We start from the raw sequence: 18,737 nt of genomic DNA on the forward strand, positions 1-18,737 counted from the left end.
TAAAGAGGGGAGGATCATACAGTAAAAGGTTTTTTAAATAGGCTGACACACAATACGATAAATACCTAAGGAGTTATGGCTATATGAAGGGATATATTCCCCCTCATTCATCTGCAACTGATAGCTCAGTCAGTGCAGTAACTCTCCTGAAATAACCTTCCTTTTCTGCAAAGACTAAATCTTCCTCAACTACTCTGATACCCTTTAGAAGAGTTTTCCAACTGCCTACCATGAAGAAAGAGGTAAAGGAGGGCAGAAGATCAACTCCTCTAAAAATAGACAACTAACAAAAGCAAAGAAAGTGCGAGAATAGGAGAAATCAACTACATCTTTTTACCAGAGTTGCAAAGAAAGTTTGTTTGTAGTCATCATTCATTCTATTCAAAATTTACTGTCATATGCCCTACAAATAGACATATGCATAAACATAAACAAGGGCTTTTTTAGATTAGTGTGACATTCAAAAGTCATTAGTAGTTAATTTTTCTAGAAACCATGTGATTAAAGATTCTGCCATACTTCACCTGGAATACTGCCCTGTGATCTTCTACAACTTGTTCTTCCATTTCTACCATTTGTGAGACAGCTTCGTGGAAAGTAAACAACTGTGGGGAAACCTCTTCTTCCTTAAAATAAAAAGTTCAAAAACTATGACATAAGTTTATATTTTAAGTGTTATAATAAAAAAGTGATTTTTCTATGTCATTTACGAAAATGCAACTGAGAAAGTGAGGAAGTCTGAATGTTAAAGACTAAAAATAAAAAACAAAAGGCAAAACCAGAATTTCCTTTCATGGGTCAAAAATACTTAACATTCAATAAGACAATTCAAACTTAAACATATCAGTAAGAGATAGTTTTCACTTAGCCCAAGCTTTACTACAGAATTACTCTAAAAAAGCAGTCTCTTTCAGGTGTGCAACTTTTCAAAAGTACATTTATCACAGGCTATAAATATACTGAAATATTTCCTCAGCATTGTTTACTTTCACTAACAATTCATATATATGTCTTAAATTTCTTTTCAGTATAAGAAGCAAAATGTTGAGTTTTAAGTTCATTCAATGTTCATTTAAAATAACATTTCAGTATAACAGAGATGTAAATATTACATCCTTCATGACTGTGACTATCAAACTCGTATTCTGAAAGTCTTAACTCTTACTAAATTTAAACTCTGAATTACACTACATAATTTACTTATTGTTTTTTTACAGAAGTTTTAATGGATAATTCATGACTCTACTTCATCCACAAAAACCTATAAATGTACACATCATATATTTTGGTCCTATAACAAGTCAAATTTCTCCAGCTTTGTTTTCTTTTTTGAGCTTCCTTTCCAACTCTAGTATCTAATGATTTATTTCCTCAAAACGCAGCCAGAGTGATAGAGAAGTTCACTTAAAATTGTTTTATAAAATGTCAGTGCGAAAGCAACATTTTTCGAACAAAATACACAATTCTAAATATATGGGTGTATCTTGGTTAAATTAAATATTGTAAGTAGACCTTTGACTCTTTCATCAATATGCTACCATCCCTACAAGTTTATATAATCACATTAGCTAAAGAATTTTTAATTTTCTCTTTGCGAAAAGAGCCATCTATCTGTTTTTAATCAGGACACGCAGGCATGATTCTCTCACATTATGTCTTTCTGGTAAACCCACAATCAAAAACCTTTACTTATTTTATCTGCCCACCCACCTCCCTGCCAAGCCCAGAACGTCTTGTCTTTCCTTTGCTTCAAGATACTATGCAAATTCCTATCACTTCCATGCAGTCCATGCAGAGAACTTTTTTTATCTAAACAACTACTTACGGAATTCTAATGCACTTGATTATCCTCTTACTCTGTTTATTACTGTATTACTTTTATCTCCAGAGTATGTCCTAGACACGAGTCCATTTTACCTACCTTGTTAAAATTTAATATAGCAGTAAGAATATGTAACACATGCATCAATACTTGAACTATCTCAAGATAGTTCCTTGGGGAAGGCAAAGTTGAAAGCAATTCACCCTCTCTCATACATGGAGAAGGTTGCAAGAACCCATAATGTCACGCTTAAAAAGTGTCTAGATGAGTTCCAGTGACCTAGCCAAGTTCTCCCAATTAAGGTCCCACAGAGACCCAACAGATACAAGAATAAAATGGGAGAGATATGCTGTAGGGAGTACCTATCTCATTCTGGTTTTCTGTATCTTTGAAGGCACCATATGTAGGAGCAAGGCAGGGTTTGCTTTAAGGATTTCAAAAGCAACTACAGTCTCTTTCAAAGCTTTTGGGGGACAGAGGATAGACTAACACCAGGATTTCATTTTTAGTTATTTATCGTCTATGGTTCAAAGTTGAGAACTCTTATTTCAACCAGGTTTCTTAACTTCAGCATCACAGACATTTTGTGGGGGTTTGTGGAGGGAGAATGTCCCTGTGCATTGTATGATATTGAGCATCACCCCCGCCCTCAACCCACTAGATCTTAGCAACACCATCCCACTTGGGATGACCAAAGATGTCGACATACATTTTTCCCTGGAGAGGAGCCAAGTCATTCCTGGTTGAGAACTGCTGCATTAAGTCCTGCTTTAGTAATAGGAAGTATTTTGGAACATGGTAACAAAATTAGTATGTTCATTTGTTACTCTAGAATATTTGAACTTTAAAATACCTGCTGGAAGTATTAACACATTAAACTTATACTGTTTTTAAAGAATATCTTATTGCAGCAAGCAATAAATTTAGCTGACATAAGATTCACTCGGGAATAACAAAGACCCAGACTCTTCAATCCTGCCTGGCTTCAGCACTTATTACTTAATCTTTTAGAAAATGTGAGGATTATGTCAGTTAATAAAATGCTTAGCAAATATGTGTCATGAGGTAATAAGCAACTAATAACTAAATGCTATCTTTTATAAGAAAATGCCACTATCGGATTCTCAGTGGGAAAAGTGAAACAAAACTATACAGATTATACATTTTAAAAATAAGTTGAGTAACTATGTGAAAATATCTGTGCTTTTTGGTTATTTTTTTAATACATCTTTGTCCTTATACATTATTATTTTTGAGCAACAGGGAAATAAAAATTTTAAATAATGAAATGTCCCCAAACATTCAAAAATACAGAAAGCAGCTAGGTGTAACAAATGTCAGATTTTTTTCATTTTTGATATAGTTCATGAGTCCTTTTAGTATATATCCATGTGTCTAAAGTTAATCTTGTTTCTAAGCTTTATGTATAGGATATATTACAGGTACAATTCTCAAACTTGTTTCCTGTATTACTTTAAAAATTCCCCGATTTTAGGCACTTCCCTGGTGGCTCAGTGGTAATGAATCTGCCTGCCAATGCAGGAGACATGGGTTCAATCCCTGACCCAAGAAGATTCCACATGCCGCAGAGCAACAAAGCCAGTGAGCCACAACTATCAAGCCTGTGCTCTAGAGCCCAGAAGCCAGAACTTCTGAGCCCATGTGCCCTAAAGCCTGTACACTGCAGTGAGAAGCCTGTGCAACTCAACTAGTGAGTAGCTCCCGCTCACTGAAACTAAAGTAAAGCCCGTACGGCAAGAAGGACCCAGCACAGCTAAAAATAAATCGCCCAATTTTAATCAGTATAAAATCTGGAAAAAAGAATAGTCAGATCAGGGGTCAGCGAACTTTAGTACATATTTTGGGCTTGTGGGCTATCTGGTCAACGTCGCCTCTGTTCTTAATGAGCATGGCCATACTTCAACAAACTTTATTTGTAAAATAGATGGCAGGCCCACAAGCTTTAGTTTTTTGATTCCTGATTTAGAGGACAGTTTTCACTTATTCTGGTATGTATGAAACAACTAAGATAATTACCATTATATTATGTCACTTACATTCTGTTCACAAAGAAGTTTTAGATCATCCCTCTGAGGGGAACTGCCCACACCCCACTGTGCCTCTAAGTCATCAATCTGATTTGGGGGGTGGTGCATTATTGGACGGACGTCACCAGCAGCAGTTGGATCCACAGTCAGTTCTTTAACCCTATAAACACACAAGAGGTATATTTAATTAACAAAGACTCGTGAGGGACAAGAAATATCAACCTATTTAATATAAAAGCAATTCAATTAACATATTAATATTGATGATGTCAGCTTTCCAGATCAATCTAACTGAAATCTGTGGAAATATTAAAGGTATGCTGAGATATTAAACTTTAGGAATTTACTTAGGTACAACTTTATATAGTTACTTCAAACATAATTACTGTGCATAACAAATTGAGAATCAAAGTATGCTTTTCAGAATTTCAAAATAAATAAGAGACATTTGTTACAGTTAAAAATGTTAACAACAGTACTTAGATTAATAAATGCATCATTGTAAAAAAATCAGGTTTTTTTCTTTTTTTTGGGCTGCATTGTGTGGCAGGTAGGGTCTCAGCTCTCTGACCAGGGATCGAAACCACTCTGGAGTGGAAGCACAGTCTTAACTACTGGACCACCAGGGAAGTCCTCCAAAAATCAAAGAATTTAATATACTTTGCAGATTTTTGGTAGTTACAAGGCTCAATTAAAATTAAAATACCTACACATGAAATATTTCTAATCCATAAAGATCAGAAGCTGTAAAGTTTTATCATTAAATAAAGTTTACCCCGTTATACTCAAATTTACACATTTGGGAGAGGGTACACTTCTTAATTTAATTTTTATTTACTTGTCACACCATGTGGCATATGGGATCTTAGTTCCAATCAGGGATTGAATCTGCACCCCTGCTCTGGAAGCATGGATTCTTAACCACTGGGCCACTAAGGAAGCCCCCGAGTGTCCATTTTTTAAGTCAAGAGGATCCTTGTTATTTCCTTGCAGAAAGAATGTAAACTTTTCCTTTTAAATAAGACAGTCTATCCTTCAATAATAAATATGGAAAGATGACATCATCCTTAAAAATATGAGAGGGGGAAAAGGAAGCCTGAATTCTAAATCAACATTTAAAGCAAATAAATGAATAAAGTATGTGAAAATTAAGATCATGCAGTATAACCACCACCTGTCAAACAAAATGAAAAATAAAATGGCTCAGGACAAAAGAAGTATATGCCATGAAAGTAAATACTATGGAACATTTATATATAGCACAATCCAAAAGAAACTATGGAAATAAACATCGTATGTATAGAATAAAGTAGACCTGGTAATCGAAGGAGAAAAGTCGTCATACTCATAAGAAGGAGAGAGATCAGGGCGACTGCCACTACCCTGTGAGAAGGGAATGTCTGATGGACTAATTCCAAACTCCTTTACTCTGCAGCACCAAAACAGCAACAAATTAAAAGAAAATGCTCTTGTAAAGACAGGAATGCACATTTCAAGTTTTCATTTAATACTAATTTGATTAGAAAAGGATCAACTTTGTTGTGACAATACATTTACACTATCTTAAAAATAATTAAAGTTAAGAGGTTTTTGAACCCCTCTGTTCTACTGATTCCCTACTCCATAATTCTTCCTTTTCCCATGATCTTTTCTAGAAGTTTAACTAGACCATCAACTAAAATTGAAATACCCTGTATTAAGCTACATGACCACTCGTGTCTAATTTCCTTCTGTAGTCAATAACCATGAGTATTTTATTAGCATTAATGAGTCCTCAACAGTCTTGCAGTCTCTTCAAACAGGACAGAAGAGAATTAAAGTCCTAATGGCATACAATCTTTATAATGAATTAACTTCTTTCCTATGCACCTAGAATGTATTAGTTATGAAGCAACTTTGGAACAAACTGAAAAAAGTCACTCAAATAATTTTCTGTGTTTTGTGATTCAGATGATGAATCATGGCAAAGAAAATCCTTTAGCAATGGAATTTTAATCGTTTTGGACAATGTCTCTAACAGGTGTATTAACCAAATCATGGGTTTTCTGCACCAACTTTTTTGAGTTCCTATATCCTCTTTGGGCCAATCCCACTTAATAATAGCAAGCAATATTTATTAATTACTTTCTATCAGCAGATAGCATGATTAGTATTTCTTAGACATTATTTAACCATTACGACAATGTTGTGATATTACCACCATTTTACTGATAAGAAATTGGTTCACAGCAATAAAGTACCTTACCCAAGTTCATTCAGTGAGAATGTGGCATAACTGAGGTTCAAACCTGGCTGAGTACAAATTTTATGTTTAAACACTTCAATATATACCAACCATATTCTCTATTTTTCTCATTATTTCTCAAATTAAACTAAATGAAATTACTGTTTATACACATCAAAAGAGTCACATAGATAAAACTAGTAATATCTTACACTTAGATCTTTCTTTGACCTTTTGGTAATGTCTACTCTGAAAGGTTCAATATCACATTCATTTGCCCTTTATCCTTTATAGTCACTTTGGAAAGCTTATTTACATACATGCTGACAAACCTAAATTTCTAATACTGACTTAATCACTTTTTTCCTCCCAACCCCATTACTTATCTTATTCTCTCAGAGTATCCTCATTTAGGTACCCTTTTAGCCCCTAACTACACATTTTCCCTCTATTCAAAGCTCTCTTGCCCAAGCTGAACTATACTATATGCAGGAATTATATTCCTCAAATGAGCTATCAAAGGAGGTTGAAAATCTTTATTCCTAGAGATATGGAAATAAAAGACAGAACTGTTTGTCCCAGATGGTTAGTAATGTTGCAAATGAATCATATTACATGATAATAAATTAAAATATTTTACTTGGGTCTAAATGAACTAGAGGAATAGACAAATACAGAAGTCTGAAGACATGAGGGTTTTAATTCTACAGCTGGACTATAACACTAAGCTGTTCCTCATCTCTCCCATGAACAATTCTGAAATAAGAAGCATTTTAAAATTAGTGATAAAAACCTTACAATACCAAAAATGTTCACTACAAAGAATGATTAAACGTTCATAGCTAGGATTTTATAATTCAAAGTTTAAAAGGGATTAAATTTAAAAATAAAATTCTATTATATTTTTAAAGAAATTATTATTTTTCATCTTTTGGCAAAAGGTAAGTTTATACTTTCCAACAGTTTCTACTGATGATTTTTTAAAATCTCTTGAAGCGAAAGCAAAATACAAAAGAACAAAGGATGTTCTCATTTATGTGAAGTTCAAATACAGCTACCTATATTGTTCAAAGACATTCATAGGTAGTAAAACTATTTAAAAAGAGAGAAAGAAAGAAAATTGAGCATTTATTCCAAAATCAGGATAATGGTTTAATGGATTGAGATTTATGGATTTAGGCATGTTATTCAGGATATGTGATCAGAAAGGGACACATGGGGAATTTTCTAGGGGTCTGGAAATGTTCTATTTCCAGGTCTGATGACCAGAATTTATACTTTGTAAGTACTCATTATATTATATTATGTAAAGTAGGAAGTATTCATTATATTATGTTTGGGTACTTTCCTATATGTATATATATTTAATATCTTAACGAAAGATTAATAATAAAATCTCAATAGTGACTAAAACAAAAAAAACCAGTACAAATACTCATGTTTAGCAAAATTAAAAGACTCGCCACACTAGAAATGGAATACAAAGAGGAATTTTATCTTTAGGTTAAAATCACAAATACAGTATGTGATAACAGAAATTTAAAGCTATATAAATAGTCATTTAAAACAAGAGCAATGGGAACAAATTGTTTTAACCGTGTATAATGCTTTTTGTCCTCTCATTTGTAATAATCCAATTGTCTATTAAAGTTTGTAACAGTATTTTCATAAATAATAAAATGTAACCCATATGAACAACACAAAGAACAGTGCTATCACTACTAAATCCCTAGATTCCCCATGTATAACATTTAACATTATCAGAAATAATTTTTTAGCATATAGCAAAATAATTTAAGAAATACAGACTGCCTGACACTCACTTACTTTTGAGTCTTAACATAATGAGAACTAATACTACGAAATATAACTTGGTTAAATGGAAAAATGTATCATGTTCTTGAGTAAGACCAATTCTACTAAAAATATAACTGTCATCTCAAGTTACTCAATACATTTCTAATTATTTTTATTTTTAGGATGTGATAAAATGATTTTAAATATCATTTCAGCAAATATCATGCAAAAATTTTTTTGAAAATGGAAAGAACAATAAGATTTACTCTGTAAGATATTAAATCAAATCATATACTGTTCTACTTTCGAATTTCAAAATAACCATATCTCATACCTATTTGCATATCTTAATGTATTGAGTGTATTTTCACAAGATGCCATTCCTGGAGAGATTGTAGCAATCTATGGGGGAAAAATGCAAAGATAATGTTACGGATGACAGTAATACTGACACGTGGTTCTTTAAGGTCTAACCTTAATACGGTCATCCAAAGAAAAGAAACTCCAAGATAACTCAGTCCCATAATCATATAGTAATTATAAACTCCAGTTAAAATTTAAACAGCTCTCACAGCACCACAAAACGATCAAACATCAGGCAGAGAATGGAGGTCAACATCTCAAAGAAGGGAGTAACACTGAGTACTGACTGCCCCTCTTTTTGATAAATTTTTTTTTTGAGGGCCTAAGGGCAAATTGTGCAGCTGTCACATTGGACAACTAAAACTTCAATAAAAACCTGGAGTTTCACTAGTTAAGAAGCTAAATAAATAAAGCACAGTTTGGAGGTGGGCACCATAGCAGCTGGGAAGTAAAGTTTGTCCCAGAAGAGAAGTAACCACAAACTCGTGTGTATGTGTGTGTGTGTGTGTGTGTGTGTGTGTGTGTGTGTACATACACATGAGTACTCTACCCAAATACACATATTACCCAAATCTCTGCCTGACCCCCGAACTGGAGTACACAAGGCCAACTATAAGAAACATAGCTAAGTCTAAAAGAGCTAAACAGAGATTTCAAGGTCAGTTGCTGCCCAGAGCAGGGTAGACAAGTTTGGAGTTTAGCTAAGTTAACTTTCTGCTAAAATAACAGTAACAACAACAAACTAATAATCTTCAGAAGAACATAAGAGAATCCAGAATGTCTGTAAAATATTCACTCATAATGAAAATTATATAATCCCAAATTCTAGACATATGGAGAAAGAGAAGTGTGATCAATATGTAAGGAAAACAGAAAGCAATGGAAACCAATCTCAAGAGGACTCAGATGTTGTAATTAGTAGAATGCATGAATGTATTATAACTGTAATACAATCCTATCAGACTAGCAGGGACCACATTTTTAAGTTTCACTGTATCACAATAGAAGACTTTAAATGCCATTAATGTATTTCATAAATTTCCCATAGATGTTGTATAATTATTCATTTAGGATTAAGACAAAACAAGCAAACTTACCATGCAGGTACGAGAGTTTTCACCTATGAATGAATCTCTTAACACCTGAGTGAGTTTACTTGCTCGGAAAGGAGTATGAGGTTTATTTCTACCTAAGGCTCTGATGCACTCCTGAAAATTAAGAAAGCAAATTTCACGGATTATGCTTCTTATAAAGAGTAATCTTAACGAACGTATTTAAAAGATCTTTTACAATAACCCTAACATTTAAGATCTGATCAGCTCTGAAAATTCTATCAAGAGGTTTACGGCACAGTAAAAATGTTCTCATAAATCCTTATTCAAGAAAAAGAAATTTGGGAAATAAAACCACCAGAAACAAACCCCATAAAACAATCTAACCAAAAGACTACTTTGTTAATTCCAAGAGATTCTGCCAGAGACTATGACTGGTGTTTAGAAGTGACAGGCAGTAAGATAACTGTTGTTGTTCAGTTGCTAAGTCATGTCTGACTTCTTGTGATCCCATGGGCTGCAGCATGCCAGACTTCCCTGTTCTTCACTATCTCCCAGAGGTTGCTTAGCTTCATGTCCAGTGAGTCGCTGATGCTATCTAACCATCTCATCCTCTGCCACACCATACTCTCTATTTGCCTTCAATCTTTCCCAGCCAGCATGAGTGTTTTCCAATGAGTCAGCTCTTCACATCAGGTAGCCAAAGTACTGGAGCTTCAGCTTCAGGATCAGTCCTTCCAATGAATATTCGGGGTTGATTTCATTTAGGATTGACTGGTTTGATCTCTTTGCTGTCCAAGGGATTCTCAAGAGTCTTCTCTAGCACCACAGTTCAAAAGCATCAATTTTTTGGCGCTCAGCCTTCTTTATGGTTCAACTCTCACATCCATACATGACTACTGGTTTGACTATAGTCAAACCATAGCTTTGACTTTATGGAGCTTTGTCAGCAAAGTGATGTCTCTGCTTTTTCATATGCTATCTAGATTTGTCATAGCTTTGTTAAACTTTTTCCATAAAATAAAAAACAGAATGCTTTCTTTTCTTTGTTAGTCAAGGGAGATATATAATATTGGCCTAACTTTCTGAAACCCATTCCACATTTTTCAGAGAAACTTTCTTAGCTTAGTTTTGTGGTTCCTTGCTCTCCTTTAAGAAAAAAGATTGATTAATGATTAAGGCTCCCTGGAATCTCCCTAAATAGCCTGTCAACTAACAGATCTTTTAACTACCCTAAAAAGAACAAATAATATGTATAAAGAAAATTTCTGGGAGCAATAAAAATCTATAACTGCAAACATAAAAAAAAAAATCTATAACTGCAAACATAAACAACTAAATTTTGATAATCTCTCTTATTAGAAAGAACAAACAATATCATTTTGTAACTGAGTAAACAAAATTAAAGTCAAAAGTAAGAGACTTTTCACAATTAAAAGGACTTTATTTACCTTGAGTGCTAAAAGGCTTTTATTAATTTCAGCACCTTCAAGCCTAGTTTGCCTGTCTGCACTGGAAGTATCAGCTCCTCTTTCATTTCCAGCCAAATCGATGAGAGAAAATTTGCCATGTAGTTTTCCTTTCCTTCTAAGGATAATCTGAAACACTGCATGGCTCCGAGATGAATGTGCATTTGCAGATGTCTGACCGGACGTTCTACAATGTAATTAAGAACACTTTGGTATGTAAAAAGTTCAATTTGTGCAAGCCACAGTATTTTCATTAAAAATAGAAACAAAAAACTATCCCATTTTTATTATTTAAATACGAAAGAGCTATTGTGAATTAACAACACAAATATAATGAGATTAATGCAATTTAACCTGGCACACTTTAAAAAGTCTGGATGAACAATGATTCTTACTTCTAAGATACATTGAATAATATCTTGCTTTGCTCTCAAGTTATAATCAAAGTATCTAAAATTGATCATCAAACTGTTCCTCTTTATTAAAACCAGTTACCTGCAACTGTTGCCTATGTCAATGAGTTTTAGTACATCTTCAACACATTTGACCTCCCGTTCCTGTAATCCCACCACTTGAACCTGCTGTTTTCCATCTTCAAGCACTCTTAATTTTGTTTTCCTATTTAGCAAGTCAAACACCTAAAAAAAAAAAAAAAAAAAAAAAAAAAGCTTTTGAAAATAAGAACAGTTCTATAAAAATGAGTCATTCAGAGTCTAAAAAATTATTTCAGAGAATCCTGGTATTAATTGTTATTAGAATAATAATGATTGATATTGAAGTTAAAGAATTTCAAAGGGAATTTAAAAAAAAATCTTACACACAAACTTTAAAGTAATATTCTAAATACATATAGCAATTACGTGGTGGCAACAACTGTCCAACAATGTGAATGCACTCAATTCTGGTGAACTTCTACACTAAAAAACAGTGAAAATGGTAAATTTTATGTTATGTATTTTTAAACCACAATTTAAAAAGCTTACAAAAATTATTTTAAAATTTCAACTTACCTTACCGCTATAAATTTCAAAAAAGGTTGCATACACTTGAAGTTCCAACTTCTTATAGTTCGGCTTCTTTAGCATTAAAAATACATCCCGAGCTGCCAATAATTTCATATGGAGAAAATTTGTTAAGATGCAAAAAAATTGTTTTTAAAAAGAAATTCAAATTTTCTATTTTCAGAGGAATCAGTTTATGCTTACCTAGAATGATAGTATCAATAATAAAAATGAAGACTAAAGTGGATACTAACTTTTCAAAAAAATAGTAAGTTTGTCTACACTGACAGTTTAGAAGTCACTCACCTTCATATTCAAGAAAAGAATGCTACTACTTATCTTTATAAATAGCATACGATTACAGATGGTCACAATAAGGGTACTTTCATAATTACCAAATGGGAACTTTTCACAAAGCTGCTATTCAACAATACTAAGCTCCAACAATGTGTCAGATTACAACACACACAATCAAGATTTCTGCCCCCAAAGCAAAGCTCTTTCCAAACCAGTCTGATAACCTAAAACTGACCAAATATGTAGGAAGGGCAGCATTAATTACCCTTAAAATTCTGCACTGTTCTTCCAAATCTTTTCCCAAACCACCTGAATAATATTCAAGAAGAATGTTATAAATGATACCCAAAAAGGAGTTACCTGCTAATGCATAAATTCCTTTAGAACAATCTTGGTTCTTTCCTGAAAAGTCACCTCCCATTGTCTATATGTTAAAAAGAAAAAAGAATTTAGGTCTTACAATTAAAGTATAAGAAAAACAAACCCGCTTCCTACCAGGATGTACTAACAAATTACTTACATGAGTCTTTCCACTTCCGGTCTGCCCATAAGCAAAGCATGTAGCCATTCCCCTCTCAAATATAGTTTCCACTAGTGGTCGAGCTGTAAACCTTAAAAATAAAATGCACCAATCAGAATGTACTGTTAATATTTAAATTAAATAAGTAATAAACCTAGTGTCTAGTGTTATTAATAAACAAATCTTACACCAAGATTTTTAACAAACCAGTAGGCTCAACTCTAAGACCACAATTGAGTCCACTGATTTAAAATTTTAAATGTCCATGTGCTAGAATTGCTTAAAGCTCTTTAACGCGTATCTTCAAGCAATAATTCCATAATAAAAAATGGCCACAAAATTATTAACTGCCAGGGGGGGAAAAAAAACCTGATAGTAGCTGAGCTAAAAACATATATATTAATAGAAGACAATAGGAAAGTTTTAAAAAGTAACAACTAAATATGGTAATATCAGCCAGACAAGTAGGACAGACATGAAAACCAAAACAAAAAACCCCAACCCAAACTCAAAAATGTATCAAAGGTTTCAACAAAAACAGAATCAAGACTGGTAATCTCAGAAAAGAAAAGCTAGAGGGGAAAAAAAGTACAAAAACATTATCTTAACAAGTATAAAAGTGGTAAAATTTTCCTGAATGTGAATAAGCAAATATAAACGATGCTTGTTAAGACAATGAATTCTGAACTGATAGTCTTGATTCAGGAAAAGGATGCCCAAATATTATAAATAAGCAAATATAAACAATTCTGATAAGACAATGAATTCTGAATTGACAGTCTTGATTCAGGAAAAGGATGCCCAGTATTAGTATAATCACTGCTGGAGTCAAGATTAAAAAGGTAAGGAGGGACAAAAAAATACTTCATTGAGCAGTGCTCTAAAAAGCATGATACAAAACAAATGGGTTTTTTACACAGGCTTCAAAAGAACATATGTGAACACTTTATACAGCTCTATTGATTTTTCAAAGGCACAACTGGACAAAGTACAGAACAAAAGAAGCAGAAAAAAGTTTGAATCAAACAGAATTAGAAATGAGTCTGAAGGGTGATAGGACAGGAAAAAAGCCTAATTCCTCAATCCACAGAAGTTAAGGATAAGAGAAAGGGGACAGAATTAATATTGGTAAAATTAAGAAGCATAAATACAGGGTGAAATAAAATGTTTACTGAATCTAGCACATACACAGAAGCACACCTTTATAATGATTTCTTGAAAGTGATTATAAAAGTCAGACAGATATATTTATGAGACAGTAGTGGAAGGAGACAGGGAGTGAGGGAGAAGGAGAGGACTCAGTTCTCAGAAAGGTAAAAAATATACAATTTATAATTTTAATTCCCTTTTTAAACAAATTCTTCACAATACCTCTGTCTAGCATTCACGTACTCTTTAATTTTGTCCTCTTCTTTAGAGCTGAACTCCCAGTTTACTGGCTTAAGACCAGAGGAGTTGATCTTAACAGGATCTCATTTATCATAACTTGTTAGCATTCTCACGAATTAATTTTGTTTTCCAGTCAAATTTATAAAATAAAAGGGCAATGAAGCATAGCATTCAAGTAACTGCCAAGAGCATTTAAAATAGACTGAAATAACAATGCTGCTAAAATTGACCTATTAAATAATGAGAAGTAAATGTTTACAAACTATGTATGAAAATCTAAATTTGGATAAAATGTGGGACATCAATGCATAATACATGTAAGTTTGAATTGTTTGTAGGTTAAATATGCGAACACATAAGAATTTCATGTAGTAAAACTATTCCAAAGTTTAAATATGATAAACTAGGCAAATGCATGTAGATTTCAGAAGTTTTTTTCCTTAAGTGGTCAATAAATATTTAGACAAATAAGTGTCTGATGTATAAGTTATTTTAAATTTCTTTGAAATACTGCAGATATTAAAAAGGAAAAATAACCACATCACATCTCTAGAGGTACAGAAAATGTTGTCTAGAAATTCCTTATCCGTACAAACGGTGTGTTACATAGTGTAGAAGTTAATCAGTAATGAAAACTGGTTTGGGGAGCATTAAAGAAAACAAGTATTAGTATTTATTATTGTGTTTATTAAATATTCTTATTTGTTTACACTCAGGGGGTAAAAGGATACTGCACCTCTGGAGAGATATGCCAAGATCAATATAAGTTTCAGGGTGGTGGTAAACACCCTGAACATAGAACAAGAACAAATTATGATTTACAACAAATTTACCTACCTGTAAACCATTTCATTAGGAGCTGAGTCATCAAAGGCATAATCAAAACGAAATGTTTGGTTTTCTAGGTACCTTGTTAAATCTACTTTTTGTTTTGGTTCATGTACCATCACAACATCTTTACTAGGGATTGTGATTACATCAAGATCTTTCATTTGAGTTTCTAAAAGAATAAATAACAAAATCAACGGCCAGTAATTTTCACATCATTTGAGTTACTGAACAAAAATTATTTTAAGTAGTAAGAATTTAGATAAATGTAGTATAACCCTGTAAATATAAATATCCCATAAATATGCCATTCAAATAGACTATTTCAACAACAAAGTTTAAAAAAAAAAAAACTAAGATTTCCATAAAGCCAGGAAAGGCAAAGAGTCTTACAGCAATAACACATCAAGAGCCCTAACCACAGAAATCTGCCTAACGTTTATATACAAATGATTTACATTTAACTCTTCCAAATCAATTTGATTTCTGCTACTATCAAAACAAACCGCAAACAGAAAAAAAACTGACCTTTGATTAGAACTCAACAAACATACCTTTTTTATTGAGTGGTCGTTTTCTTACACAGACACATATCCTGTGTTCATCAATCTAGAAATAAGTTTTCTAGTTATTATTGGTGAATTATAAAACACTGAAAAGTTAATTATGCAATATTTCTAAGGTTTTAGAAATTTATACACAGCAAAAATAGGATATATAATACACTAATTTTAAGAGTCATCAGACACAATTATTTAAAAAATTCAAAGTATAATGGAAACTTGCTGATTTTGTCATTTGGTAAACCTCTAGAAAATAACTTTGCAGACATCACTACTACTCTTGATTGCAACAGGTTCACATTAAGAAGCCACCTTATTCATGTCAAGATGGGCTGTATACAACAAAAGTAAAATTTCCTATCAGACTGAACTGGAGGGAAAGTTGTCGGCAAAGATAACTAGCTATAGACAAGAAACACGATTATCAGGAGATTATTAGGCAAAATAACTTGGACAATTTCATAATGTGCCAATTAGACATAAATATTTTTTCATAAAACTTATGATCACAATATCTGTCTTGTAATGATATTTGATATAAAGTAGAAATTTGCAAAGTATGGCCTAAAAGCCTAACCCAAGTCACTAGTGAAGTTTTACTGAAACAGCCATATCCATTCATTTATGTATTGTCTATGGCTGCTTTTCATACTACAAAGTCAGAATTGAGAAGTTGTAACACAGAAAATATGGTTCACAAAGCCAAAAATATCAGGCCCTTTTCAGAAAAAGTTCTGCAAACACTACTGTAAAGTCTGAGCTCAGATGTCACTTAAACAATGGAGGGGCAACAAGAACTAAAATACACGAGATCAGATGTTATGAACTACTTATTAAATCATATATAATACATCTGCCTAACATAAATGTATTTTGTGTACCCAATACATTCCATGTATGCTAGGTCAGATGTATTATTTTTCACAAATACAAATTACAAAAGTATTCCCTGTCTAGTAAATTCTCATTCTTTAATAGGAAAGGAATGCATAATAAGACATTTTTTAAGCACTAGAGTTTTGGTTTACAGTATTCCTCAATAATTATTACTTACTGTTAAAAGCCAAAATGACATTTATTTAAAAATAAAAAGTTAATTAGCAGTAAGTTGAAATGATGGTGGGATCTACAGCCCAAGCCAAGAGGAAATAAACTTGGAACTGAGATGAAAGTGTAAGTGATGGTTGCTTAGCAAAGCCCTTCTTAGGGCAGAGCTACAGTCAAGGATGTCAGAAGACCCATCTGCTTTCTGACCATCATTTATCGCAATTCCAAGTTATTTCCTCTTGGCTTGGGCTGTTCATCCCACCATCATTCCCACTTACTACTAATTAACTTTTTATTTAAACTTGAGCAAACTTCGGGATATAGTGGAGGACAGGGAAGCCAGGTGTGCTGCAGTCCATGGGGTCGCAAACAGTCAGACACAATTTAGTGACTGAACAACCACCAAGGACTTGAAGGCTTTGCTGTGAACCAGGTATCTCTGTGAGAAGCATGTCTAATATAGCAATTATGGGAATTTGGGTAAATGTACGTAGTTTCTTCCTCTTTTTTTGGCTGCACTGAGTTGCTTGTGGGATCTTAGCTTCCTGACCAGGGACTGAACCCAGGCCTTCAGCTTGGAGTCCTAACCATTGCATCACCAGGGAATTCTCAATGGTTTCTTGATTTTCTTCTTAAAATATGGAGAAGGAACACCCATAAAAAGAGGAAGAAGTTACACAGCTAAATCTAAGTACAATATTAATTTAGGGGTTTCAAACATATTTTTATTCACAGCATAAAAAGTTTCAGAGCAATCATTTACAAAGAATCTTACAGGATCTGCTGTTGTTAATGGTCTATAATCCAAACTGCCTCTAAAGTCTCTGATCATACACATAATTTCATAATTTGGGTTTGTAGCATCAACATCCTGTAAGACAGAGAATTCATCATTTATTATAATTACAATAAAGTAGTATTTGTTGCATTTATACATGGTTTGAAAATTAAAATTAACATAATAAATTGTGTCACTAGTAATAGCCAAGCCCAAACTCAAACCAGAGATGTGATATAGTTTCAGAGTTCAAGATCAGTAACTGCCCAGAAATTACTTTTATTTTAAAAACACAATTCTGTTAATCTACGTGCAATCTGTTAACTCCAAGCCAAATATTGTTTATTTATTAAACCCACCCTTGTCTTATTTCAAATGTTATACACATACCTTAATTGTCCTAGAAAACTGAGCAAGAGAAACACTACTCATCCTAAACATCAAAAAAGAACTCTAGAAAAGCTGAAATTCTTAGAAAAATGCATTTAATCAGATTCTTATTTCCAATTCCTAATTCAATGTTTCAGGAAAATAGAACTCTGGATTCACTTATATTCATTTCCTATTTTTACTGAGTCTCTTAAAAAAAAACTAAGGCATGGTATAAAATAGTTCCAAATCAACAGGATATAGGATTTAAAGGAACTGGAAGCCAAGACAATTTTTAAAATCTTTAAAATTCAAATTATTGAATGCTAACAGCAATTTACTTTTTTGCTTCAAAACTGAGAAAATTCAGATTAAGATACAAATAGCAATAGCTAACAGCCTTTCCTAGCCAGGCCATGAGTATAAATTATTAAATATTTTAAGTCAGTCTTTTCCCCCATGTATTTCATTGCAGATTTGCTTTGAGTACAACTCAATTTCAAAACTGTTAATGTAACATACTTTCAATTAACATTTTGGGAAATAACACCAACTATATCAATTGAGAAGTACAATTTTATAAAGAGTTCACAGATAAAAATATTATGAAGTACCCACAGGAGACACCAGGTGGCATCTGTGCTAAGTATCAGTAGGTATCAGCATCATTTATTTCAAAACCCAACTGGTCATTCTCAGGTCACTTTCAGATATAAGCTGATTTATTCAGGTTGAATATTATATTGATCCCACAACACAACATCTTTATGATTAAGGGCACTTGAACATACTCCTAAATAAGGAAACAATCCTGATATTTCATTACGGGAAACGAGTTCTGAGAATTATAATAGTTACAATATAAGCACAATGGAGGAATTATTTGTACAACAGTAAAAAATGTGAAGACTTGTAGAGAGATAAAAGCCCAGTCCTCCACGCAGTTTTCATTGTTGGTAAAATTTTGCTAACCATCTAAAGGAAACATGAGAAGAGGGGCATGACAGAGCTACACTCTCAAGACCTAGCATAAATCAACATACAACAAATTTCCACTCTCTCATTATGATATGTTAAATTTATTAACCATGGAAAAACAATAGTAACATTTATAGTATAACCATACACTTTAACTGGTACTTTCAGAATGCATTTTTAGTCCTTTTAAAA

At 33.0% G+C, this 18,737-nt stretch overlaps 1 protein-coding gene across 9 annotated transcripts in view; it reads right to left on the reverse strand.

Annotated features, from left to right (window-relative positions):
* KIF2A (kinesin family member 2A) overlaps nt 1-18,737 on the reverse strand; it is a 68,345-nt gene that overhangs the window by 6,247 nt on the left and 43,361 nt on the right. For 5 of the 9 annotated variants that reach the window (XM_018065576.1, XM_018065574.1, XM_018065573.1 and 2 more), the window contains exons 7-19: nt 17,196-17,291; nt 15,365-15,419; nt 14,820-14,982; nt 12,594-12,684; nt 12,434-12,497; nt 11,786-11,877; nt 11,271-11,413; nt 10,758-10,962; nt 9,352-9,462; nt 8,226-8,293; nt 5,186-5,299; nt 3,880-4,030; nt 525-626 (exon numbers count right to left, since the gene is read on the reverse strand). In XM_018065576.1, coding sequence (XP_017921065.1) covers nt 525-626; nt 3,880-4,030; nt 5,186-5,299; nt 8,226-8,293; nt 9,352-9,462; nt 10,758-10,962; nt 11,271-11,413; nt 11,786-11,877; nt 12,434-12,497; nt 12,594-12,684; nt 14,820-14,982; nt 15,365-15,419; nt 17,196-17,291 — 1,455 coding nt within the window. The remainder of the gene's footprint in view (nt 1-524; nt 627-3,879; nt 4,031-5,185; nt 5,300-8,225; nt 8,294-9,351; nt 9,463-10,757; nt 10,963-11,270; nt 11,414-11,785; nt 11,878-12,433; nt 12,498-12,593; nt 12,685-14,819; nt 14,983-15,364; nt 15,420-17,195; nt 17,292-18,737) is intronic. The other 4 variants (XM_018065582.1, XM_018065581.1, XM_018065579.1 and 1 more) reach the window with 1 other exon arrangement.

This window comes from Capra hircus, chromosome 20 (genome assembly GCF_001704415.2).
Source record: "Capra hircus breed San Clemente chromosome 20, ASM170441v1, whole genome shotgun sequence".
Lineage (NCBI taxonomy): Eukaryota > Metazoa > Chordata > Mammalia > Artiodactyla > Bovidae > Capra > Capra hircus.